Source organism: Equus asinus, chromosome 4 (genome assembly GCF_041296235.1).
Source record: "Equus asinus isolate D_3611 breed Donkey chromosome 4, EquAss-T2T_v2, whole genome shotgun sequence".
NCBI lineage: Eukaryota > Metazoa > Chordata > Mammalia > Perissodactyla > Equidae > Equus > Equus asinus.
Window position 1 is genome coordinate 142,132,209 of NC_091793.1, and position 26,533 is coordinate 142,158,741.

Consider the following 26,533-nt stretch of genomic DNA (forward strand, 5'->3'; position numbering starts at 1 on the left):
TGGATTGAAAACTAAAAGGATGTATCTTTTTAAAGAGAAGTTAGCATTCTCGCATTCCTTTTTTTTTTCCTTTATTAATACATTTTAGTTTCCTTAAGTTCACAAAATGGACTTTGTTGTTCTTTTGGGGGTTAATAGCCAAAAGATTTTAATTAAAGCAATGAAACTCAAGGACCAGGACATGGGAGAAAAGGTTCATAGTTTTTCAAAACTCAGAAGCCGTCGTCAGTAGGGTGTTGATGACTGAACCCATTAGATTAAGGTGTACCTGTAATGACATCGAATGAAGAGATTTTTAAGTAAGCTCTTTTTAAGTAATACATTTTTTACCCAGAAGAAGAATTAAAAAATATAGCCTACATCTTTTGCTTTATATTTGGCTGTATTATTTGAAATGTGTTAGAAAGTAATCCCTCTTGTTGTAAGGAATTTGGGGAGTTAATAGTTTAACTCAGTAGAAATTTCAGTAGTATTAACTGACTTTTGTTAGTAGTTATGTTTAAAGCTCTATAAAAACTCCTGTTAGTCCTTTTAAGACAATGATATTTTTTAAAAACTACTAAAAAAACCTTATTTTTTAGAATACTTTCAGATTTACAGAAAAATTGGGAAAATAATACAGTTCTCATATACTCCCACTCCCAGTTTCTCCTATTATTAACATCTTACATTAGTGTGGTACATTTATTACAATTAAGGAACCATTATTGATACATTATTAATAACTAAAGTATGTATTTTATTCATATTTCTTCAGTTTCTACCTAATGTACTTTTTTTATTCCAGAATTCCATCCAGGATACCGCATTACATTTAACCATCATAAGACAATAATCTTTTTATTTATTTAGCAAATGTTTATTGCACAGCTACTATCCACTGGGCCTTATTTTAATAGAGCAAGGGATTTACCCTATAAACAAAACAGAACAACGACAATCCCTGTCTTCCTCTGAAGCTTGCATCCTGTTTCCTTTATATGCTCAAGAAATTTCTCTTGAAAAGTAAAAGAAACTGAAGATCACATATACCAAGGATGTGATTATTGGCCCCCTTTTTGAATTTCTTTTTTGAAAAAAAAAAAACCCTAATTTTTACTTAAACATTTATATAGGTCTTCTTTCGTTCCTGAAAAATCTCACCTATTCTCTTTGCTGAGCTCAGAGTCTTAGTGTTCAAGTAATGCCAAGCTTTCCTCCGCTACAGACAGAGCAGAGGGAGAGCAGCAGTCTCTGACTGGAGGTTGGCCCAGCCCTCAGCTGCCTTCGAGGACACAGTCTGTGAGGTCACCTATACCCTATAAAAAGCAGCTTACTGAGGAGCTCCAGCGGCGGCCTTCAGCAGTGCTGGGTAAGACAGTGTTCCTGTTTCATTCTCTGTCTGTTAGGTTTCCCTACAGTTGTCGTGTTCCCAGGTGGTTTGTTGGCTTAACTGTTCTGCTATTTGGAGTAGTCAGGAACTCTTCAGAATTAATGAAACTGTTATCTAGATAGTGAAAGAATTTGTTGATACCTGAAAAAAATTCCCAAACATTTCATTAAACTTTACTTTAGGCAAGGCAGGGATCTCTTGACTGTGTTTTAATTACTTGCTTGGGTTTCAGCAGAGAACAGTTTGCAGCACCCCCAGGAGAACACAGGTTAGTTTCGCCTTTGTGGCTGACTTCTGCATCTGCTCCTGCGTGGCTGGTGTCCTGTATCGTGCATGCTCCTGGCTGCAGAACTCCCTCAGTCCGTTAGTGGGCTGCTGCTTGCTCTGGCCTTGGCCCCTTGTTGGGTGCAGGTGGTCACTGTGGCTGGATGAGCTGAGCTCCACTTGCTTTTGGCCTTGTGTCCTTGTTGGATGCAGACGGTCAGTGTGGCTGGGTGAGCTGAACTCCACGTGCCTGATTATTCTCCATCCGGTCTGCAACACACTCGCCTCCCTGTTTTCACGCTCTTCTGATGAGCGTAGGCTGAGGACAAGTGCCTGAACTGAGAGACTAGATAAAAGTAAGTTGTTTTGTATCCATTAGATTATGAAACTCAGTGCAGTGGTTTGCCCGACTCAAGGTGATAGAAGAAAGGCGCTGAGAGGCAGCATAGTAGAGAGGTGCAGCATTAGACATCAGGTGCCTCTGAACACTGGCTCCTGTGTGGTCTGGCCGGTCTTCCCCGTGAGAAATAGGCACGCACAGGTGATGGTGGTTGGCAGAGGGTGTTTCATTGCGAGTTGAGGCTTTTCTCAGAACCTCCTCCTGGTGGGTAGAGGAGGAGGAGAAATCAAGCAGAAGAGTTCTTCCCCGAGGGCTTGCAGAGCTGGCTGCGTCCCCCCTGCAGGTTTCCTGGGGCAGTGAGCCTCGGCCTGGGTTATGGCCGCTCTTTGGAAGGGTCAGAGGTGGAGGGGAGAGGGAATCAGCTCTCCTTTTACTCAGATGGCTGGGAGGAGGAGGCCATCTGCCTCTACCTCCAACCTCGGTGAACTCCTTAGCTGTTGAACCTGACCCATGGCAGCACTCCTGTTTCTGTTGAGGGAGCTCTTAATTCAGCGTAGGATTTCTTCACTTGTAAAATCAAGGAGTTGGACTAGAATCTGCTCTTTTAGGGGGTACAAACTGACAGCCTGCCAGACCTTGCCTTGCTGTTTTGATGAACTTGAATTTACGTATGGCTCATGGAGCTCGTGATTTCTGCTTTGCTGCAGGCCCACCATTCCTTATAGTCCCTATCATGTCCACTTGATTCTTTGTTCCGACCTTGGCTGCCGGAGGCATCTGAGCTTCATAAGCCTGGGGCTGTGTGGCCAGTCAAGTTCCTTTTCCTACTGAAAGGCTGTAATTCCACATTTTACTGCCTCCATGACTTTAGAAAGGCTTAATTTTCTAATATCTATTTTACAGGAGAAGCAACTAAGGTTAGTTGCCTAAGGGCAGTTGCTAGCCCACATTTCCTCTCTGGTCAGGTCTGTCTTCCTCATTTGAGATCTGTGAGTCTTTTGGTTCCAGAAACCGTCTTGCTCTTCCTTTCCCGAAAGATGATGCTTGTAGTACCCTTTCATACTCCCAAGTGGCTGAATACAAGGGGCTTCGCAGCTCACTGTTGCCTGTGCATGGGGGCATGGCCGCTGCGACGCTAACAGATTTCATCTGTCTCTCTTTTCAACTCATAAATCATGGAGAGTTGCTTTATCTTGTGATACCCAAGAAAAATTTGGCCATTCTAATACATTTTTATATGTTTTTGTTCTAGGACATTGCTATTTATGGAAAGATAATGTTTTCAAAGTTTTCTAACATAGGTGCAGTTTAGATAATTATTTCTGTAATTAAATTATCTTGGGAAGTTCTTTGTTAGGTTAGATTTAGGTACCAACCTCTCATTTCTTTGTAATCCTTTCTTTCCCACCCAGCCAAAACAAAGAACACCTAAAACAAATCTAGCAAATAAGTGAGTTTGAGAAAGATTTAGGGTGGGGCATTTTATTAGGTTAATGAATTGAAGCTAATAGGGATGTTCATCCTTTTTGTCAAGCCACCTGCACTTCATCCTTAGGTTTTGTAACTGCTGGGAGCCAGATATAGCTAGAAACTTTAGTTGTAATCTTGCTCGAAAATAGGGAAATAATGTGTGACAGCTTTGGTGGGCACACCCCATTCTGGTCACAAAGCTGGAATTTGGGCTTGTTTTATTATGACAGGACCGACTTCAGTATTGCTATTTCAAGCATAAGCAATCTCTTTCAGTTGGAGCTGCAGGGTGGGGAGTGGCGGGGAGGGTAGGACAGGAGTTCTAGCAATTCCTTGGCAGTTCTGATCTGCTTAGACAACTGTGAAGGAAAGTCTGTGGTTAAATTGCCATCTGGATGTTGTTGTTCTGAAGTCTGTCAGACTCTTTGGGGACTGGGCTATTAAATTCCTTTCTCATGATCCGCTCCACGAGACTTTGGATAGGGGGTCCACAGACTGAACGGAGCTGTGGACTCTGTTGCTGACCTTTTTGGCTGTAGAGATAAGCTAGGTTAACTCACTGAGATTGCTTTTTCTTCTGCTAAATTTCTCTCAGGTGTTTATTATGGCTTGGGACCAAAGGGCCCAAGAAATCACTAGTAAACTTTGGTCTGTGTAAGCGATGCTCCCCTCCCAGGCCTCACAACCATCAGTGGGCTCAGAGAGTGCTTGTCTGAGGCTGCCCTAACTTGCTTGTGAGGCAGCGTTTTACATGGTAATAAGAAACACTTTCAACAGCCCCTTACCTTTATAAAGACCAGTTTTGACTCTCAATCCGTATCACGTCTGGGAGAACACAGTATATGCTAAAAATAAGAGGCACTTTGCATCTATACTGGAGACTATTAAGGTTGCATTTTTTTTGATTAATCTGACTCAGACACAAGAAGGAAAGCAGAACCTACCTTTGGCGGTCATGACCCTCGTACAGCTGTTCAGCTTCGAAGCCTCAGCACAGTGTTAAAACGCCTCAAGGAAATCATGGAGGGGAAAAGCCAGGTATGTCTGGAGTGTTAGAAGATGACTTCTGACTCCCTTGTGTGGGGATCGTCGTTCTTGCTGAAAAGGTGGTATGCCACTTGAAGAACACTCAGTTAGTATATTCTAGCTCCAGAGTTTTGCACATAAGTTCTTAATTTTAATCTACCAGTTTTTTCTCCTTTTATGGTTAGTGCTTTTTGTGTAATGTCTGAGAAGTGTTGGTGTAGCCCAAGGTTAGTGAGTATTCTCCCATGGCTTCTTCAGGAGGCTCTGTTACTTGTGTGCAGTATGTGGGTCAGGCTCCATTTTCTGCTTACAGATGTCCAGCTGGACCCAGACCCATGGACTTCATGTCAGAGTGTGTATATGTGAGAGGGTGTGCCAGGGCTCTGTTCTCCGCTCCATAGCTCCATTTCTTCCTGCCCTTGCGCTAAGCTGTCTAAAACCGTTGCAGCTGTAGAGTGAGTCTTGATGGCTGGTGGTGTGAGTCCTTCAACTTCCTTCTCCTTCCAGATGGCTTTGGTCGTTTTGGCCCTTTGCATTCCCATATGAATTTTAGAAATAGCGTGTTGATTTCTGCAAAAGGAGCCTGGGATTTTGGCTGGCACTGCATTTTGCCTTTGTATCCTAAGAAGCTGTTTTCAAGAGGCTGTGCTCCTCTCTGCGGTTGCAGGACAGTGACCTGAAGCAGTACTGGATGCCGGACAGCCAGTGCAGAGAGTGCTACGACTGCAGTGAGAAGTTCACCACCTTCCGGCGCAGGCACCACTGCCGGCTCTGCGGGCAGATTTTCTGCAGCCGCTGCTGCAATCAAGAGATCCCTGGGAAGTTTATGGGCTATACAGGTGAGTGCATTCTTTGAACAGTTTCACAATTTTTAAAGGTTGTAACCGAAAATAGTTGTAACAGGGGACCACTGTTGGGCCAGCTTTTATCTTGGGCTTCTTGTGTGAGACACGGGAGACACAGCTTTGCAGCTTTGCTTTTAAGGACTTTATGGTTGAACAGTGAAGCAGGTGGGGATGTTAGTGAATAACAGAGTAGAATACAGTGTATCGCTGATGCTGGCAAAGCTCGTAGGAGCATTGAAGCGTGTTGGACAAGGTGGCCGCTAGTTTCCGTCTCCGTGAGAGTCTTCGTCTTACACATGCACACCTCCTTGAGTGATGGGACGCTGCACTTTGGCGAATTGCATCTTACTCATATTCTTCTATAAATTTCAGCAATGCAGAAATTTTAAATTTGATGACACGGGAAAACCTAAACAGTGGTGTGTGAATTTATACAGTGATTTGGGAGTGGAAGGTGGGCAGAAGTTGCCAGAAAGAGAACACTCTCAGCATCTCTTTCATGTTATTTTTATTACCATGCAGGTCTTCCTCTTGGCCTTATTCACTTTTTTCCCCCCTAAACTGTTACAGAGTTCAGGCCCAAATTATCTTTTATCCAGATTTTGGCTGCAGCCTTTAAAAGACTATTTTACCTTTAGTTTTTCCCTGCCACTATTAGTCAATAACCTTTGTTAATCTAATTTGATCCTGTCAGGTATTCCCCTGCCTAACCCTCTCAGAGCCGCTGTGACCCTTAGGGTAGTTAATTGGGGGCTGTGTATTAGCTTCCTCGGGCTGCCATGACAAAACACCATGAGCTGAGTGGCATAGAACAACAAATTTATTGTCTCATGATTGCGAGGCCAGAACTACCATAATAGCCCTCACTCCACAGGTCCGGGACCAGTGTAGAGATTCTGCCGGTTGCTGAGTATGTGTTCCAATTACGTCTTCTAGAACTGGGAATAACCACAGAGTGGGTTCAGGGGCCCACTGAACCCTCCGTGAGATGGACCTGAGCTGATGTTCTGTTGATCACATGAGCTCCGTGAGCCCCGAGCTGCCTGGTGGACCCTAGGAACGTTTCAAGTCTCCCAGGCTTAGTGTCAGTTCAGAGCCAGTGTCGGCTGGTCCCCACAGTTTGACCATTTCCCTCTCAGTGCACAGTCACCCTGGTAAAATGCTGTGGGTCCCTTTGGGGAAGGCTGGTAGAAAGAGGAACAGTATAAGCTTTTGGTAGTGGAGTGAGGTTCTTCCTTAAGGGGACCCAGCCTCCCCTTCATTCAAGGAATTCTGGGTGTGTCAGTGGCTTAAGTCAGAGAATTGATGAGGGGTCACGACTCTGTTTTTGATTCGAGTTAGACTTCAATCCACTTGGTCTAGAATTCTTCCTCTTACATAGATCAAGTAAGAGTTTGGTGGACTGCACATCTCCTTCACTTCTAGGAGTACTGTGGTCAGGGCTGTAGGCCTCAGCGTCCCACTGTTCTGACTGCTGCTTTCACTCTGTTATCTATTGTGGTAACCATGCCCACCTGTCTTTGGTGCTTAGGTGCCACCACTTTCCCCCTGCCACTCTGGGATCCAGTGATCTGCATTACATGTGGGTTTCCCAGGTCACTGGCAGCAGTTCCCGCTGTAATTTCTGGCTGACAGAGATGAGTGACCACAGAGCTCTGCAAGGATGTGGGGTCCCCCTCACAAATTTATTCTCACAGTCGTGGTGAAAATATGCTCTCTGGACCTGAGTGAGTGAGCGAACAGGTCGTACCTGGTAAATCTGCTCCTAACGTTAGAGTCTCCTGAGGCCTTTGGACCCCTTCCTTTGTAGGGTGCTAGGGCAGCTCTGGCATTTCAGCTTCATTGTGTGTAGGCCGCCTTTGTCCATGCTTCAGCCAACCAGCCAAGCAGACTGTTAGAATGCCTTTGAACCCCTAGAGCTACAACATTAAATCTCGAATCTCTGCTTAGTGGGCGAATTTCAGTAAATTCGGCTGGATCCAGCTTTTTGTTCTCTCAACTGTCATCCCACACCCTTAAAACCCATTCCCATACGTAATCCCTGGGTTTCTGTCTGTGTCGGTTGGAAAAATCCTGTTGCTCTTTTGGAGTGTAGTCCACCTCCTCGTGCTCACACTCATACCCCACCTTTCAGGGCCTGCTGGGCCTCGAGTCTTGTGGGTCTAGAAGCAAGGAAGTGGTGGGAGTAGGTCCTGAGGAGAATTAGAGTGTCTTGCAAGGCAGCTAACTTGGGAGGCTGTCGTGGCTTTCTCAGGCAAAGCAAGCTTAGTCCCCTCTGACAGAGTGGAGAGGCTGCCTCTACTAGCAAAAAATCTTCAGCAGAATTTAGGTGTTCATGTCCCCAGCTTCATCAAGATCTTCCTGTGTGTCCCCATTCTGGTTTTCCGGACCCCGTTCCTTCCTATCCTTGTGCTCACCTCGACAGCAGACGCTGCAAGGCTGTGATGCGGTGCATTGTCACTCAGCCGCGTGCAGGCAAGGCTCTTGCTTTAACTTTCAGCAGCCTCAGCTCTGTGGCTGCAGGAGACAACAGCTTCTTTCAGGGAAGACATAGACGCTTAGGTAATTTGTCCAGTTCTTGAGCTGGGAATTTGAATTCCTGAGATCATCCTTTGCTTTTCCGCCATTCTGTCCAGTGCAATTAGGAGCAACCTGCCAATCTCATTATACTTGTTAGTTTGACGGAAACATTCCAAGACATCAAATACGTGGTCACCGGAACTTTGCCTCTGTTAGACAGTTGATTAGGAGTGTCCACAGCTGATGCTTGACATCATGCCATGGACTGTCAGTGTTCTCTTTACTCCTGGAAATAAAGTCATTAATGCCTTCAGATCTCATCAGATTAGAGGACCAATTCCAGAAATCCAAGAACCAATTCAGAGAACCATCCTTAAGATTCTGTTGCTCTAGAACCGCTCTTGGTACAAAAATTTGTATTAGAGTTCTCTAGAGAGAACGAATAGGGTATTTACACTCCCCCCCCCCCCCCACCGACAGAGAGAGGTTTATTTTAAGGAGTTGGCTCAAGGATTATTGGACCAGGTAAGTTTGAAATTCTCAGGGCAGGCCAGCAGGCTGGAAACTCAAGCAGGATTTCTGTCTTACAGAGCTGAGACAGAATCCTTTTTCCTCTGGAATCCTTAATCTTTGCTCTTAAGCCCTTCAAATGACTGGATGACGCCCACCCACGTTATGGAGGATAATCTACTTAAAGTCAACAGATTGTAAATGTTAGTCATATCTAGAAAAAAGCCTTCCCCAGAACAACTAGACTATTGTTGGACTAAACTACCAGTCTCGCCAAGTTGACACAAAATTAAGCATTGCAAGTGTGATGATAATGTATGCTGGGCACAGCTGTGTTTTGTGGCCCTGAATACATGTAGAATACCTGGAATAACATCTGGCACAGAGAAAGGGATCAGCGAGTATTAGGCCATTATTATTGGTGGTGGTAGCAGTCATATCTCTGCATCTGTCAGCAACCTTTTTTAAAAAAATTTTTTTATTAAGGTAAGATTGGTTTAACATTATATAAATTTCAGTTGTACGTCATTATGTTTCAGTTTCTGTGTAGATTACATTGTGTTCACCACCCAAAGACCAATTACCGTCTGTCACTATACCTGTGCCCTGTCACCCCTTTGTCCTCCTCCCTCCCCCTTGCGCTCTGATAACCACCGTTCTAATCTCCGTATCCCTGTCTGTGTTTGTGGTGGTGGTTTTTATCTTCTACTTGTGAGTGAGATCATATAGTATTTGACTTTCCCTCTGATTTATTTCGCTTAGCATGATATCCTCTGGGTCCATCCATGTTGTCAAAAATGGCAGGATTTCATCTTTTTTTATAGCTGAGTAGTATCCCATTGTGTATATATGCCACACCTTCTTTATCCATCCATCCCTTGATGAACACTTAGGTTGTTTCCAGTGCATCCTTTTAATTACATGGGTGTCTGTCGCCTCCAGTGGACGGAGCTCTTTGATGGCAGGGGTGTCTCCTCAGTCTGTGTGCTCGTCACGTAATACAGGCATGTGCTCGGTGGGCCCCGGCTGATGAAGGTTCTTCGTGAGAGGAAAACTTTTCCGGCCAGGCTTGGCTCTTCTCTTTATTGGTCTGATCATTTTCGTTCTAATAGCTGCCTGATTAAGGGAGCTTTATGGTGTAAGAAACGAACCAGGCCTCTGTTGTGGCAGCTTACAGAGCTTTCTGCAGAAAGTGGTTTCACTTCCCTGCTGTCCTTCTGCTTTGCGCAGCAGCTGGTTGTGTGTCCTCGCACTCTCATTTGTCTTGGACTGCAGTTCACTTATTTTTGGTCCTGACCAAAGTAGATATATTTTTCTTTAGAGTTTTAATAAATTTCATCTGTTGAATTGTGGTGTCAGAAGTGAGTAATACAACAAGCAATATTTAATTTTGCTTAAAATACATGCATAATTTAATAAAAATGCCATATGATAGTTGTCTTAAAATGAAAAAATAAAAGGCCATTTGTTGTACTTGGTAGTAATTATGGTAAAAACATAGTGCAGTTGACTTTTAGAAGTCTTTTGTTCCATGTCACTTTTCTAATGTTAATGGTAAAAAAAAGTAGAATTGTAAAATAACATGTTACTAGTAAAGTTTCATTATCTTACGTCCTTTTTTTAGTACACTAAGATGTTATAGAATTGCATAAAAATTGTTACAGAAAAACAGGATAGAAATGGAAACTTACATTTGGGCAGGACTGCATCTTAAGAAAAATACATTTCCATTGTAACTTTCACTATAAGAATTTCTTTTAGGGGGCCGGCCCAGTACTACAGCAGTTAGGTTCACACATTCTGCTTCTCGGCGGCCCAGGGTTTGCCGGTTTGGATCCCGGAAGGAGACATGGCACTGCTTGGCAAAACCCATGCTGTGGTAGGCGTCCCACATATAAAGTAGAGGAAGATGGGCATGGATGTTAGCTCAGGGCCAGTCTTCCTCAGCAAAAAGGAGGATTGGCAGCAGTTAACTCAGGGCTAATCTTCCTCAAAAAAAAAAAAGAATTTCTTTTATAGTTTCCCCCTATATTTCATATTGTCCGTAAGCCCATTTTCTAGTAGTTTTTAAACTGTGCCCCCCACCCCCATTGTGGAGGGGACTCCGCAAGGCTTCACAATCAAGACCTAAATAGCGCTTTTCCTGCTTACTTGTTGCCTAGGGAAAATATGTTGTTTCTATTTGTATTGGTTTAAATACTCTAATAAAAATCTTTTTCTTGAATCTGCTCACTCTGATAGATGCCTTATTTCACTTTTAGAACTTTGAAAAATACTCTTTTAGTGGAGTTTTCTAGTACATTGAGTCATATTTTCTTAATTCATTATAAATATTTGAGGTAATTTGGATACCTGAATGAATGTGTATCATAATGAAGGTTTTTTAATATATATAACAGAGCTAACAAGATTATTTCACTTTTTTTTTTTTTTGAGGAAGATCAGCCATGAGCTAACATCTGCTGCCAATCCTCCTCTTTTTGCTGAGGAAGACTGGCCCTGAGTTAACATCTGTGCCCATCTTCCTCTACTCTATATGTGGGACGCCTACCACAGTGTGGCTTGCCAAGCAGTGCCATGCCTGCACCCGGGATCCGAACCCACAAACCCTGGGCCACTGAAGTGGAATGTGCGTACCCAACTGCTGCACCACCGGGCTGGCCCCTATTTCACTTTTTAAATGTCTTTTTTGGTAGTCTTTACTTGAAGACATTTCTCTGTTGTTAGATTAACTATTAACCCAAGGGTTTAATATGTTCTGTTTAGTAACATGTCACTGTTATCCTTTACTTTGTTTTTCTCTCCTAGGGGACCTCCGAGCTTGCACATACTGTAGAAAAATAGCCTTAAGTTATGCTCATTCCACAGACAGTAATTCCATTGGGGAAGACTTGAATGCTCTTTCAGATTCTGCTTCCTCTGTGTCTGTACTTGATCCGAGTGAACCCCGAACACCTGTTGGGAGTAGGAAAGCCAGCCGGAACATCTTTTTAGAGGATGATTTTGCCTGGCAAAGGTACTGTCACCTAAATATAATTTTATTTATATTTGAGAAACATTGATAGTTTTGTGACATCAGTGCTTTTAGTTAACATTTAACTTCTCTAATTGTTTCCTCCAAATTCACTGTTTTCTCCTTTTTCCTTGGCTTGCCTCCAGAAGGATCACAGAAGGTGTTTATGAAGAGTGGTGCTGTTGACTAATTAGAATTAGCTCTACAATTCACTGTACAATTCCTGGCACCAACAACAGTGTAGGGCATACATGTGATCTTGATAATATTTGTTGAATAGGCATCAGAAATTATTGAGATTAATAATTTCTAATGTAGCCTTGAGAAGGAGGATGCTCTTAAGATTTGTATTCATAATATTTGTAAATGAAATTGGGTTTTTTTTCCTTCCCAAGGAAGATTTCATGTTTTTCCATGTGTCTAAATGTGCTTCACTGCCTGCTGGTGGAGAATGATACTAACTCGTTCTTGGAAGTTACCTAGATTGGTTGAATTAGAATCCTAAGTTCATCAGTTTTTGATTGTTTTCTATAGGTTGATAATTTTCTTATGTGTAATACCAAATCTAGCCATGTTAAAGTGCTTAGAGTTTTAACTAACATCTTTCTGAAAAATATTTTCCCAGTTTCCCCTTACGGGAGTGAGGAGTTAGTATATAACCGTGAATTTAAATAGAAGTAAAAAATGGATGAATTACAGCTCCATTCAACATGTTTGAATCTCAGGGACATAATGTGGAGTATATCCAGTGATTATTCTATGTATATATAAAGTTCAAAAGTATACAGAACAAGTACACTGCCTGGGGTGCAAGCATGGTGAACTTAAATGGATATAAAATGGACAGGAGCGTCTCCCTTGAGGGCAGGGAGGAGAGTGGAATTGGGCGGGCAGCACAGGCACTCTGAAGTCAGTGGTCATGTTCTTTTTAAATGGCTCGATGGGTGCATTGGTGTTTGTGGCATCGTCATTCTTTATACCTTACATATATTTTATAAATTTTAGAGACTGATTCTACATTTAGTAAAACAAACAAAAAAGTACATTCCTCAGTTTTTGCTTACTTTAGTTAGCAATGCCTTTTAGTTGTGCCTGGCCCTGTTGTATGAGCCCAGAACTGGCCAGTGTGATTTAGTCAGACAAACCAGGTTTGAAAGCTTTCTGAGAGATGTAGGTTAGATGTCAAAGGCAGAACAATTCTAGGTTCTGTGCTAGTTGTTTAATGTCCATTCTCTTTTAGTCGTCATATTTCTGCAGGAGGCTCTGCTTTCTCCTTTTGACAAATGTGGATGCTGGCTCAGAGGGATTAAGTACTGTGCCCAGGGGCACACAGCTAGTAAGAGGCAGAGAGTCTGCACTTGGGCCCCAGTTTGCCTGACTCTGTGGTGCTATTCCAGTGAGTTATGGGGACTGAGAGTGAAATGTTTGAACTCAGGATTTTCCCCCCAAATCACTTCAGTCTTGTATATATGATGTGAGAAGGAGTTCTGTAAGTCACTCATTTAACCAATTTTACTATTTTATTGGCATTCCACGTATTTAGTAAACTCTGTATCAGTCTTTTAGCGTTTGATATACTTAAGATAAAAACCATCCTATTTCTACCTTAACTAGAGAAAGAAAGTAAAAGTGACCCATAATCTCATTGCAGGGAAAAATAATCTGCTTTTAAATGTTAAAGCACTTCTTTGAAATAGGATTTGCTTGTAACTGTCCCAAATCACCCCAGTATTTTCCTATTTTCTTTATAGTTTGATTCATCCAGACTCCTCAAATACTGCTCTTTCAACAAGACTTGTATCTGTTCAAGAGGACGCTGGGAAATCTCCTGCTCGAAATAGGTAAACTGCCCAGTGGAAACTCTCTCGTGTGTCTGATTTTTCTTTTTTTCATAGTGTGGAGAAGAACAGAGAGAAGTGGGTGGGATTGATTGTTGAGCACTGGCTTAGCTCTGAAGGCTGGATTAAACTCGCACTTCCTCCTGCAGTCGGCCGTTGCTTGCATTCTCTCAGTCCCTCTGTCTCTTCTCCGCTGGCTGCACATTTGGAACCTTCACCCTCTGCTCGCTTGCAGCTTAGCAGTGACCCCACTTTCTGTCCCATAGCAAAGAGGAGACAACAGATGGGGACGTCCTTAGCTCTTACCACCACTTACCCACCTGATTACATTTCTAGCTTACCCTTTTTCTCTTTTCTACCTTGGATTCTCTATTTGTATTCTGGATCCCATCCCATTCCAATTTTTGTCAGTTACCCTATTGATGTTATATATCCTCGGCCTCTCTCTGCTGTCTCCGTACTATCAGTATTTAAACAAACATGGGTCACCTGTTAAAAGCAAACACACAGGGGCCGGCCCCATGGCTGAGTGGTACACTGCTCCTGTGGCCTGGGATTCGCCAGTTTGAATCCTGGGCTCGGACCTAAACACAGCTCATCAAGCCATGCTTTGGCAGCATCCCACTCCCACATAGAAGAACTAGAATGACTTAATAGCTAGGATACGCAACTATATACTGGGGCTTTGGGGAGGAAAAAAAGGAAACTTGGCAACAGGTGTTAGCTCAGAGCCAATCTTCCTCACCAAAAAGCAGACTTAAAAAAAAACAAACACAAACCCCTCCTTTTTGTTTCACCTCTGCTTACCTATGTTCCCAATTTCTTCTCAGCCCAACTTCCTTGAAAATAGTATTTCTTGAAATAATCATTCTATACCTGCACACTTCCTTCTCCCTTTTCACCTTACTTGACTCTTACTGACGTTTACACATCCCACTGAACATGCTTTCATTGCTACATCCGTATGTGGTGAATGAGCGGTGGTAAACCTGAAGAACTAGACATCTGAACCACCGTGGTTTAATGTACTTTCAGTTTATTCTTTAGACAAGTAATTATTAAGTACCTACAGACTAGCTACTTTGAGTACAGCAGTGAATCAGACAGACAGAAACTTAAAGTATAAGGAACCGTAAGGAACAGGGGTGGAGACTGGAACGTCAAACAGACCTTACTGAGAAGCATTGTTTGAGCAAAGACCTGAAGGGTGTGAGGGGATGGGCTATGTGGACATCATGTGGAAGGGTTTAGCAAGGAACGGGGAACAGAGATTCCTGAGAGGGGACACACCTGGCCCGGGGTGACAGGGCCAGGCGCTTGGAGTGGAGCCTTCTCACACTTAATTCTAAGGACTTTGTCATTTACTTGGAGTGAGATGGGAAGCTATTGGAGAGTTTTACTTTTTTTTATGTTTCAAAATTTTTAATTATTTTGAAAAAATTTCCAGCTTGCAAAAAATTTGCAAGAATAGTAAAATAAATTTTCACTAATTTACATTTTGCCCACTTGCTTCATAACTTTTTATTTAGCACTTTTTTTCCTGAACCATTTGAGAGTAAGTTACAGACATCATCATCCTTTCCTTTTTTTAAAAAAATTAATAAACTTCATTTTGTAGTGCACTTTTAGGTGCATAGCAAAATTGAGCAGAAAGTACAGAGATTTTTCATGTATCCACCCTCCCCCCCACACTCCTCCCTCTATCAGCATCCCTGTACCAGAGAGGTATGTTTGTTACAGTTGATGAACTGCACTGAAACATCATTGTCACCCAAAGCTCATAGTTTATATCAGGGTTCACTCTTGGTGGTGCACATTCTATGGGTTTGAGTAATTGGATGACACGTATTCACCATAGTAGTACAGTACAGAGTTGTTTCACCACCTTAATAAGCCTCTGTGCTCTGCTTATTAATCCCTCTCTCCCCCCCAATGCATGGCAACCATTGATCATCTTACAGTCTCCATGGTTTGCCTTTTCCAGAATGTCATAGTTGGAATTGTACCATATATGACCTTTTCTGGTTGGTGTCTTTCACTTGGTAATATGCATCTCAGTTTTCTCCATGTCTGTTCTGGCTTGATAGCTCCCTTCTTTTTAGCACTGAATACTATTCCCTTGTCTGGATGTGCCACAGTTTATTTATCTACTCCTCTTCTGAAGTACATCTGGATTGCTTCCAAGTTTTGGCAGTTAGAATAAGGCTGCTAGAAACATATGTGCAAGTTTTCCTGTAGACATGTTTGCAGTTCATATGAGTAAGTACTAAGGAGGGTGACTACTGGATCGTATGGTTAAGAGTGTGTTTAGTTTTGTAAGAAACCACCAGACTGTCTTCCAAAGTGGCTGTACCATTTTGCATTCCCACCAGCAAGGAATGAGTTCCTCTTGTTCCACATCCTCATCAGCATTTGGTGTTGTCAATGATCTGGATTTTGGCCATTCTCGTAGATGTATAGTGGTATCTCGTTGTTTTAATTTTCAGTTCCCTAATGACATTTGATTTCAAACATCTTTTCCTTTGCTTCCTTGCCATCTATATATCTTCTTTGGTGAGACGTCTGTTTAGATTTTGGCTCTTTTTAAAATCAGGCTGTTTGCTTTCTTTTTTTTGTTTGTTTTTTTTTTTGAGGAAGATTAGCCCTGAGCTAACTACTGCCAGTCCTCCTCTTTTTGCTGAGGAAGCCTGGCCCTGAGCTAACATCCGTGCCCATCTTCCTCTACTTTATATGTGGGACGCCTACCACAGCATGGCGTGCCAAGCGGTGCCGTGTCCGCACCCGGGATCTGAACTGGTGAACCCCGGGCCGCCAAGAAGTGGAACCTGTGCACTTAATTGCTGCGCCACTGGGCTGGCCCTGTTTGCTTTCTTACTGTTGAGTTTTAAGAGTTCTTTGTATGTTTTGGGTAAGTCCTTTACCAGATGTGTCTTTTGCAAATATTTTCTCCCGGTGTGTGGCTTGTCTTGTAATTCTCTTGATACTGTCTTTCACGGAGCAGAAATTTTTAATTTTAAAGAATTGCAGCTTATCAATTAGTTCTTTCATGCATTGTGTCTTTGATGCTGTATCTAAAAAGTCATCGTACAAGGTTATTGAGATTTTCTCCTGTGTTGTCTTCTGGGAGTTTTAGAGTTTTATGTTTTACATTTAGGTCTGTGATCCATTTGAGTTATTTTTTTATGAAGAGTGCAAAGTCTGTGTCTAGATTCACTTTTTTGCATGTGGATGTCCAATTGTTTCGGCACTGTTTGTTGAAAAGACTGTCTTTGCTCCATTGTATTGTCTGTGCTCCTTTGTCAAAGATCGTTTGATTATGTTTATGTGGGTCTCTTTCTGGGCTTTCTGTTCTCTTCCATTGATTGTTTGTCTCTTCTTTCCCCAGTACCACACTGTCTTGGTTACTGTAGCTTCATTGTATGTCTTAAAGTTGGGTTGTCTCGGTTCTCTGACTTTGTTCTCTCCTTCAATATTGTGTTGGCTATTCTAGGGCTTTTGCTTCTCCATATAAACTTTAGAATCAATTTGTCAGTATCCACAAAATAACTTGCTGGGATTTTGATTGGGATTGTGTTGAATCTATAGATCAATTTGGGAAGAACTGACACCTTGACACTGTTGCATCTTGCTATCCATGAATGTGAAATATCTCTCCATTTATTTAGTTTTTCTTTGATATCTTTGATCAGAGTTTTGTAGTTTCCTCATATAGATCTTATACATACTCTGTTAGATTTATGCCTAAGTATTTCAGTTTTTTGGATGATAATGTAAATGGTAATGTGTTTCAATTTTAAATTTAAGTTGTTCATTGCTGGTATATAGGAAAGTGATTGCCTTTTGTACATTAACTTTGTATCCTGCAACCTTGCTATAATTGCTTATTAGTTCTAGCAAGTTTTTTTTTTTGTCAATTCTTTGGAATTTTTATGTAGGTGATCATGCCATCTGCAAACAAAGACAGTTTTATTTCTTCCTGCCCCATCTGTATCCCTTTTGTTTCCTTTTCTTGCCTTGCTGCATTAGCTAGAACTTCTGGTATAATGTTGAAAGGCAGTGGTGAGATGGGACATCCTTGCATATTCCTGATCTTAGTGGGAAAGCTTTGAGTTTCTCATCAAGCATTAGGTTAGTTGTAGGTTTTTTGTAGATGTTCTTTATCAAGTTCAGGAAGTTCCCCTCTAATCCTAATTTACTGAGAGTTTTTATCATGATGGTTGTTGGATTTTGTCAAATGCTTTTTCTGCATCTCTTGATACGATCATGTAATTTTTCTTCCGTAGCCCGTTGGTGTGATGGATTACATTAATTGATTTTCAAATCTTTTTTTTTTTTTTTGAGGAAGATTAGCCCTGAGCTAACTACTGCCAATCCTCTTTTGCTGAGGAAGACTGGCCCTGAGCTAACATCTGTGCCCAACTTCGTCCATTTTATATATGGGACGCCTACCACAGCATGGCTTTTGCCAAGCAGTGCCATGTCTGCACGTGGGATCCGAACCGGTGAACCCCGGGCCGCCGAGAAGTGGAGTGTGCGAACTTAACCGCTGTGCCACCGAGCTGGCCCCAATTTTCAAATCTTAAACCAGCCTTTCATACCTGGGGTAAATCCCACTTGGTTTTGGTGTATAATTATTTTTATACGTTGTTGGATTGGATTGCTAAAATTTTGTTGAGGAGTTTTCCATCTGTGTTTATGAGAGATGTTGGTCTCTAGTTTTGTTTTCTTGTAATGTCTCTGTCTGGTTTTAGTATTAGGGTGATGCTGACCTTGTAAGAATGAGGTAGAAAGTATTCCCTCTGCGTTTATCTTTTGAAAGAGATTGTAGAGACTTGGTATAATTCCGTCCTTAAATGTTTGATAGAATTCACCGGTGAGCCCATCTGGGCTTGGGGATGAGCCTGTCAGAGGTGTTTGTCATTTCTGTTACAGTATTTTTGGTCTCTAGCATTTCATTTTGATTCTTAGAGTTTTCATCTGTCTGTCTGCTTACATTCTCTCTCTGGTCTTGTATGTTGTCTATTTTTTCTGTTAAAGCCCTTAGCATATCAGTCATAATTTTTATAAATCCCTGGTGTGATAATTCCAACAGTCTTGCTGTATCTGACTCTAGTTCTGATACTTGTTCATTCTCTTCAGACTATGTTTTTGCCTTTCAGTATTGCTTGTGTTTTTGGTTGATGGGGACGTGATGTACTGATGGAAGGAGCTGTGGCACATGTGCCTTTAGGAATGCAGTGGTGAGGTGTGGAGGGAGGGGCAGCCCTTCATCCTGTGGTCAAATCTCAGTCTCTAGTGAGCCTGCACCTCTGTGACCTTGACAAGTATCTCTCAGTACTTCCGTCTCAGGTGGGACAGGATGGCTGGAGGGCACTGGGCTTGTGTATTTCCCTTCCTCCATGGAAGGCAGCAGTTGGAGTTGGGTATTCTCCTCCACCAGGAGGTTAGTTTGTGATATAACCCCAGCTGGTTAGGCTCTGTAAATAGTTGCTCTTGAGGGCAGACGTATTAGGAAGAGAATGCTCTGGCTGTTTCAAAATAGTTCATTTACCCCTCTTCCTGCCAAAAGCCTGAGGGGATTTTCCTGTGATACTCATTTAGAAAGCTGTTGCAAGGGGCTGGCCCAGTGGTTAAGTGCGCACATTCCACTTTGGCAGCCCGGGGTCCGTCAGTTCGAATCCTGGGTGCGGACATGGCACCACTTGGCAAGCCATGCTACGGTAGGTGTCCCACATATAAAGTGGGGGAAGATGGGCACAGATGTTAGCTCAGGGCCAGTCTTCCTCAGCAGAAAGAAAAGAGGAGGATTGGCAGATGTTAGCTCAGGGCTAGTCTTCCTTGGAAAAAAAAAAAAAAAAAAGCTGGTGCAAGAATCCGGGCAAGAGAAGTGACTTAAATCAGAGCAGTAGAAGTGGGGTGGATGAGAAGTGGTCAGATGCTGGATATGTTTTGATTGTAGAGCTAACAGGATATGCTAACCAATGGAATGTGAAAGATGACTCAGGTTTTTGGCCCGAACATTGGAAGGATGGAATTGCCATTGATTGAGGTGGAGAAGGGTGGGAGGAACAGTTTGATTTTGTTCGTGTTGAATTTGAGATACCTTCTTACATCAAGTGAGGTGTCATTTAGACAGTTGGATATATGGGTGTGGAGTTCAGGAGAGAGGTACAAGCTGGAGTTGGAAACCTGGGTGTTGTCATCATGTGGATGGTATTTAAAGCTATGAACCTGGGTGGAGATCAGAAGAGTGACTGGGGCAAGTGAGGAAATAAAGAGGAACCAGAAAAGGAGACTGAGAAGGAGAGACAAGTGATGAGGTGAGAGGAAGCCCAGGAGAGTGTGTTGTCTTGGTAGCCAATTGAGGAAAGTCTTTCAAGGAGGGGGGAGTTACCTGCTGATGTGGCCAGTAAGAAGAGGAGCGAGAACTGACCACCAGCCATAACAATAACATTGGTAATCTGAATAGGCAATTTCAGTGGGTGTTCAGGGTTCAAGAGAGAATGGAAGGAGAAGTGGAGACAGAAGTTTTGCTGTAAAGTGAAGAAGGGAAATGCAGCAAACGGATGTGGAGTCAAGAGACATTTTCTAAAGGATGGGACAGTGGCAGGAGTCCCGTTGGCATGTGCACCAATTCGGAGATGGCTGTGTGCATTCACAGTGCATCTCGGTGTGCTTTGAATGAATGCTCAGATGAACTTGAGTCTTTAGGAAAGATATAATTTCCTCTTTGAGTACTAGCTTTAAATAAAATTTTGGTCAACATTCTTACCACTCTTGACTACTTATTACAACATGGACAACAAAATTGACTGAAGTTCTTTGACTTGTGTCCACTGTATCAGAATATGTGCAGGGGTGCTTAGAATGTTAGAGAAGCACACTGCATGGATAATGCAAATACACATTGGAAAAGAGACTTTAACTAGTTGAATAAGATATACTGGCAACTTTTCACTGAAAGAATATGCCAAGAAATGAATAACTGGTTATTTAAAAACTCTTGCTTATAGACTATATTTATTTCATATTGGTGGTTTCTCGTTAACTATTAAGAATGACTCCACTAAACCTGTTACAAACGTGTGAATAATTTCATAAATTATTCTAGAAGTATCTTTATCTTTATGCTGGCGAGAGCGTAGTTTTCAGTTGAGACCTGATTTTGAATGGCAGCCCTGTTATTTATTAGCTGAATTGCCTTAGACAAGGTACTTCGTCTCTGATTCTTGATTTCTTTATCTGTAGAATGGACTTGGCAGTGCCTGCTCCATTGGATGCTGTGTGGATTAAATCATACATACATGGCCCTACTGAGTGGGTTGTGTAGTAGCTAACATGTCACAGATGCTTCTGCTATTTATCCTTTATATAAAAGCTAAAGTTGGGTTTCATTTTTTCTAAGTAGAAGCTAACTAAATTTATAGCTAAAATTTTTTTGAAAATAAAAGCTTGCTTGGTGCTATTGATATTCCCCTTACAAATTATTATCTGGCAACTGTACCAAGAGGCAAATTAAGGATATTATGCCACTACTTATATAACAAGAGAGGAAACGAATTTCTGCTAATTTTTTTATTGATTAAATTCAAAATATTATAATAATAGAGGACAATATTTTTAATATAGATCTAATGAGAAGGAAGGAGTTCTTTTTTGGGGCAATAACATTTTACTTAGTTGGGGTCAAAGTTGGTGTTTCCCATCACCAGAACATATAGGTGTTTAGCTAACAAAAGCATTGTTCATCCACTGGTTATGTAAACACTGTCTGGCCTGTGGGCCATGGTTTCCCGTCACTGATTTGTAAGATTATTTCTGCATTGTCTGTGATTCCTTATATTTGTCAACTAAAAAAGCACACCCTAATTTTCATCATTTTAACTGGAAGAGTTTTTATCTATTTCCTTTGAAATATTACTGATATACGAACTACATCTGTAGTTGTTTTCCTATAATCTTTCTGTAACAGCTTTCTTTTAAACATATTTTGAAATAATTTTATTTATTTATTTATTTATTTTGAGGAAGATTAGCCCTGAGCTAACATCTGCCACCAATCCTCCTCTTTTTGCTGAGGAAGGCTGGCCCTGAGCTAACATCCATGCCCATCTTCCTCTACTTTATATGTAGGATGCCTGCCACAGCCTGGCTTCTCAAGTGGTGCCATGTCCGTACCCGGGATCTGAGCTGGCAAAGCCCGGGCTGCTGAAGCGGAACATGCACACTTAACTGCTGTGCCACCGGGCCGGCCTCTAAAATAATTTTAGAGTAACATAGAAGTTGGGCATATAGTACAGAGAATTTCTGGATAGTCTTCTCCCAGCTTCCCCTAGGGATAGTATCATACATAACCATTGTAACTTCTTTTAAAAGTACCCTTAACATTGGCAAGTAAGCATTTATTTAAAAATGAATTCTCAATGTAATTCTGTTTACTGATGAAGAATTTATGACTGTCTTTTCACTTTTTGTTTTTATTTCCAGGTCAGCCAGCATTACCAACCTCTCACTGGATCGATCTGGTTCTCCCCTGGTACCTTCATATGAGACATCTGTCAGTCCCCAGGCCAACCGAACGTACGTGAGGACAGAGACCACAGAGGATGAACGCAAAATTCTTCTGGTACTGGTCCAGTGTCTTTGACCCATTGCCAGTTTTGAGCATAAAGAATGTTCAGCGTACTGATTTTTTTTTAAGAAACACACAGGTGAAATAACCAGTTAGCATATAAATTAATAGAGGAAATAATTAGCTTAAGTTTTTATTAGGATCACCTGAGAAATTGGTCAGGCATTCCATGCTCATGTATTGTTTTAATGTTTTCTTGACAGCTTTCATCTGGCAAGATCAGAATTCAGGTGCCTCCATAAGAGGAGAGCTTAACTTTGGGTTAGGTCCCAGATTGCTGTTTAAACTTTGAAGCATGTTTCTTATACATGCAGAATACTTTTGAGACATTTAATACTATATGTTTATATGAGACAGTAATCAGTTGTTTATTGAGTTTATGTGTAAAATACCATGTTCAATCCCAAGAGTGACTCAAAGAAGTGGAAGATACAGCTTCTGTCCCCAAGCTTACGACTCACAAGGCAGAAATGAGGTCGGTGGGCAGGGCCTTAATAGTAAAAGAAGTGAAACTTTAATAATAAAATAGAAATGTCATTAGTGGTGAGGGAGCCGGAAGGCTCTATGCTGAGAGGCCTGAGCTGGACATTGGAGGATGGAGCAGATTTGGGCCAGCAGTGAGGACAGCAGGTCTTAGGACAGGCAGAGAGGCAAGAAGAAGTGTGCCGCTTTCCATGGACCCGGGCAGGATTTATTAACTGGAACGGTTGGGGGGAGATTAAGTTGGACTCTGTGGGCATTGAGATTGGAAAGGTATTTGGGGCTACCTTGTGGAAGGTGTGAATTCAGTCTCTACAAGCTTAGATTTGAACCTGCAGGCGCTGAGTAACGTTGGAAGGTTTTTTGAGCAGGGAGTGACCCACTGAAGGCATTTCTCTAGGAGGAGGCACCAGGCGGTTGCATCTGGGTGAGAAGGGTGGGAGCCTGGTGGAGCGAAGGCCAACAGAAGCAGTTCCGGTAGATTAGTGTGGTGACTGCTCTCTCCCTTGCCCCTCTCCAAACGGGAGTGTGAAACTTTGTACTTAGGCACCTAAGAGACTGATGATATGTGCCATTGACTGAAAAAATTATTTGGGATAGTTGGTTTTCAAGAGGAAAAGTTACATTTGGAATTAGTGAGCTGAGTTCAAGCTGTTGCCCATGCACATGTCATTTCTGTTAAATCATGTAACTGAGATACAAGAAAGGCATCTGAATGGAATTTCCTTTTATGAATGTAAAAACCACAGGAAATAATCTGAGAGTACATGGCACCCTTCCCAGGAGTAGTTACTTGCTCATAATGTACTTTCAGGACAGCGTCCAGTTAAAAGACCTGTGGAAGAAAATCTGCCATCACAGTAGTGGAATGGAGTTTCAGGATCACCGCTACTGGCTGAGGACACATCCCAACTGCATCGTAGGGAAGGAGTTAGTCAACTGGCTAATCCGAAATGGGCACATTGCCACAAGGTAGTGTGATCTTAGAAAGACTGTTGGGTGTTGTTACTTTATTTTTAATGAGGATGCGTCATTGTAGACATAAGGGGAGCATATTTCTTTGTGAATAGGGTGCTGTTTGTTTTCTGCATTTGGTATTTGGGGTACTAATTACTCAACCCTCCTCCTTCTGGGTTTTAACCAGTGGAGAATAGATGCAAGGAGCCAGATGGGGTCACGGTTTATTTATTTATTATTTATTAAATAATATACCTTATTTATTAAAGGAAACTGTGTGGTAATTCCCAGAACACAGAGCTCTCTAGTTAGGCAGGCCTGGGGAGTGCAGTGGGAGCCCGAGACCACAGTGGGCTCCGCTGCTGCCCTCCTTTTCTGCGCATTGCAGCCTGTCTGGGGAGTTGGGGGCATGAGCCACCCGGCGTCCTAGCCTGCCTCATGAATCGTTTGTAGAAAGGAGACACACAGATCCTGTTGCCTTTCAAGGTAATGTGTCCCCTGGCTTTTCTGTGTGCTTAGATTAGCTACTCCTCCCTCATGGGAAGAAATAAGTATGTAGGAAGAGGGAGAAACGGCTTGAAGCCATGAAGCCCTGGGTTCCAGTTTGGCTATATCTCTTTTTGGCTTTGTGCTTTTAGTCAAGTTATTCAAGCTCTGAGACTTGGACCTCTTGGTTCCAGCATGAGGGAACTATATGGTCCTGTGAAGAAGCCATGAGGATGAAATGAAGGAATATGGGCTAAAGTGCTTTATAAATTGTGAAATTCTTTATGAATGCAGTGTGTTAGTAAGTGTCTGTTTCATGTCATGTGCACGCATGTTTTATACCCGTGTGTGTGCTGGTTGGTACCGACTCCTCATGGAGACTGTCACTTCCTTGAGGGCAGGCACTGTACTCCTCAGCAGCTTCCACCCCTCCAGTAAGCACACGGGCGGACTACACGTGTGTCGAGTACCTGATAAAGCGTCTTGTCATTAGAGTTAGGTTTCCTCAGGACTGCCTTGCCAGTAGGTTCTCCTTGACTGTGGGACCTGGAAGAATCTTTTAATTTAGCTTCACGTCTCTGTTGCATTATCCCTAACCTATCCAAGGACTATTTGAAATTCCAACTGACTAGAATGGGAAAAACTTCAGCTTGTGTCTCATTTTCTGTCTGCAAAATTGTTCTGACTGACTTTAAAGTTTCATTTCTGTTGGATCTGATTCAGGGCACAAGCTGTAGCAATTGGACAAGCGATGGTGGACGGACGGTGGCTGGACTGCGTGAGCCACCATGACCAGCTCTTCAGGGATGAGTACGCGCTCTACAGACCCCTGCAGGTAGTGCCTGGCGTCACTGCTCACCGGCGATGGCAGGCGCTGTGACGTCTGTTTGCAGCGGGAACAAGAAGTAGTTGAATTACCCAAAGATATACTTTTCTAGCATGTTTTCTGTACTGTTTGAGTAAGGTTAAAACGTTTTTACTTGGTGTATAGCGATGATGAAAAACCTGTTGGAATAAAAAAATGCAGTTGGTGTGGCTGTTCTTAACCTTGGCCTGTGGTCTTGTAGCTGCTTGTCATTTAACATCAGTGGTTTTCAGTTTTGCTTTGTCTCTGTTTTTAGGACTAAGAGGGAATATACATAACAAAATGAAAAATTGAATGTCACTGTTGAAATAGATTTTGACTCTTTATCAGTGTTAAATGATATAGCAATGGTAAAATGATGAGTATTCTATTTTATTACTTTAATTAGGGAAGTGAAAATTATTTAGAGAGAGAACTTTAAAAAAAGATATCCTTTCACTTTTGGTTTATGTTAATTTGATACATGTAATGGTAACATCTTTATGAACTAAAACTGGAGACTCAGTGTGAGAAAAGGTGAAGGACCCGAAAGCCTGGTGTGGGTCGTCTGTCCGCATCTAGTGGTGGTTTCCCAGGAGGTGTCCTTGCCTTCGTGCAGACTTAGAGTAAATCCTCTGCCACCTTCACTCGCAGGACCAAAGAGGAAATAAAACCCTGTAAAAATCTGTATATTAATTTTAACCATAATATGCTCCCTAAGCCTACTGGTTAATGAAAATTATAATTTTAGGAGTGGAATTGTCCTCATGATACCAGTTTACTACTTAGTTTCTATTAACTTGCTTATTTTTATATAAATTTATTCAGTAGTTAGCTTTGTAGAAATATTGGACTAGAATCTGTTTGTAGTGTGACAGCTTCAACATGGTTCCCATTGAGGGTCAATTGTTGAGATCCTGTCTTGATCCTTTCAGAGTACAGACTTTTCTGAGACCCCTTCTCCGGACAGTGACTCCGTGAACTCTGTGGAAGGACACTCGGAGCCATCATGGTTTAAAGACATAAAGTTTGATGACAGCGACACAGAGCAGATTGCTGAAGAAGGTGACGATAATTTGACTAGTGAGTTTAGCTTTCTAACATTTTAGTTTTTATGAACCGTTGCTGTGTACATATGATAAAATGAGACTTCTATTTGTTTAGTTGCAACAATCCTACTTTAAACTTTATGGCTTCCAACTAAATGTAAACATCTGATAGCAATCCTTGTCCTAGATACAGTATTTTCTTAAAAAACCAACTTGTTAGGCTACTGGTATTCTCACATTTTGCTGTGGTCTCTAGTTTGCAGCAGCTTAAAAATAACTGAGCTAATAACGCAGCAGACAACTTCCTCACCTCTCCACTGCGTATCAGACTTTATCTCTGCAGAACCTCCAAGATATTTCTTCATTTTAAAAATTCATTTTATATTTAACTTGTTCAAACTTCAAGTCTACACAGAAGTACATGAAAATACTGTATCCATTTTGGTATTGCACATTGGGCTTGTATATTAAAAAAACAGTTTTTTCCTTTCCTCCAATACCCTGATGAAACCCATTTTTACTCCCCTCCTCTCCCTATATTTCTTTCCCCTCCCCAACACTAAAAGACTCTGCCAGTCCTAGCAAGCGCACGTCAGTCAGCAGTTTCCAGTCCACAGTGGACAGTGACTCAGCCGCCTCCATCAGCCTGAACGTGGAGTTGGACAACGTGAACTTCCACATCAAGAAGCCCTCCAAGTACCCACACGTGCCCCCTCACCCTGCTGACCAAAAAGGTAGGAGGTAGTCACCATCCAGAGTCCAAGCACAAGGCTGCAGAGCTGGCCTCGGTCTCCTGCCCGCCAGTCCTTCCGGCTTCCTCTCTCCCCCATGGCTGAGGGCAGCTCGGGTGGATTTTGTTCCACCCTTTCTCATTTTCCCTGCACCTC

The 26,533-nt window shown here is 42.2% G+C and overlaps 1 protein-coding gene across 19 annotated transcripts in view; it reads left to right on the forward strand.

The window, feature by feature from the left end:
* The window catches only part of PIKFYVE (phosphoinositide kinase, FYVE-type zinc finger containing), a 77,026-nt gene that overhangs the window by 3,011 nt on the left and 47,482 nt on the right, over positions 1 to 26,533 (forward strand). For 5 of the 19 annotated variants that reach the window (XM_044768279.2, XM_044768277.2, XM_044768285.2 and 2 more), the window contains 11 exons: positions 1,208 to 1,351; positions 1,605 to 1,640; positions 4,366 to 4,484; positions 5,140 to 5,311; positions 11,156 to 11,363; positions 13,112 to 13,201; positions 21,686 to 21,824; positions 23,125 to 23,282; positions 24,477 to 24,588; positions 25,533 to 25,680; positions 26,213 to 26,380. In XM_044768279.2, coding sequence (XP_044624214.1) covers positions 1,208 to 1,351; positions 1,605 to 1,640; positions 4,366 to 4,484; positions 5,140 to 5,311; positions 11,156 to 11,363; positions 13,112 to 13,201; positions 21,686 to 21,824; positions 23,125 to 23,282; positions 24,477 to 24,588; positions 25,533 to 25,680; positions 26,213 to 26,380 — 1,494 coding nt within the window. Of the gene's footprint in view, positions 1 to 1,207; positions 1,352 to 1,604; positions 1,641 to 4,365; positions 4,485 to 5,139; positions 5,312 to 10,821; positions 10,977 to 11,155; positions 11,364 to 13,111; positions 13,202 to 17,632; positions 17,802 to 21,685; positions 21,825 to 23,124; positions 23,283 to 24,476; positions 24,589 to 25,532; positions 25,681 to 26,212; positions 26,392 to 26,533 lie in introns of those variants that run through there. The other 14 variants (XM_070508492.1, XM_044768284.2, XM_070508491.1 and 11 more) reach the window with 12 other exon arrangements.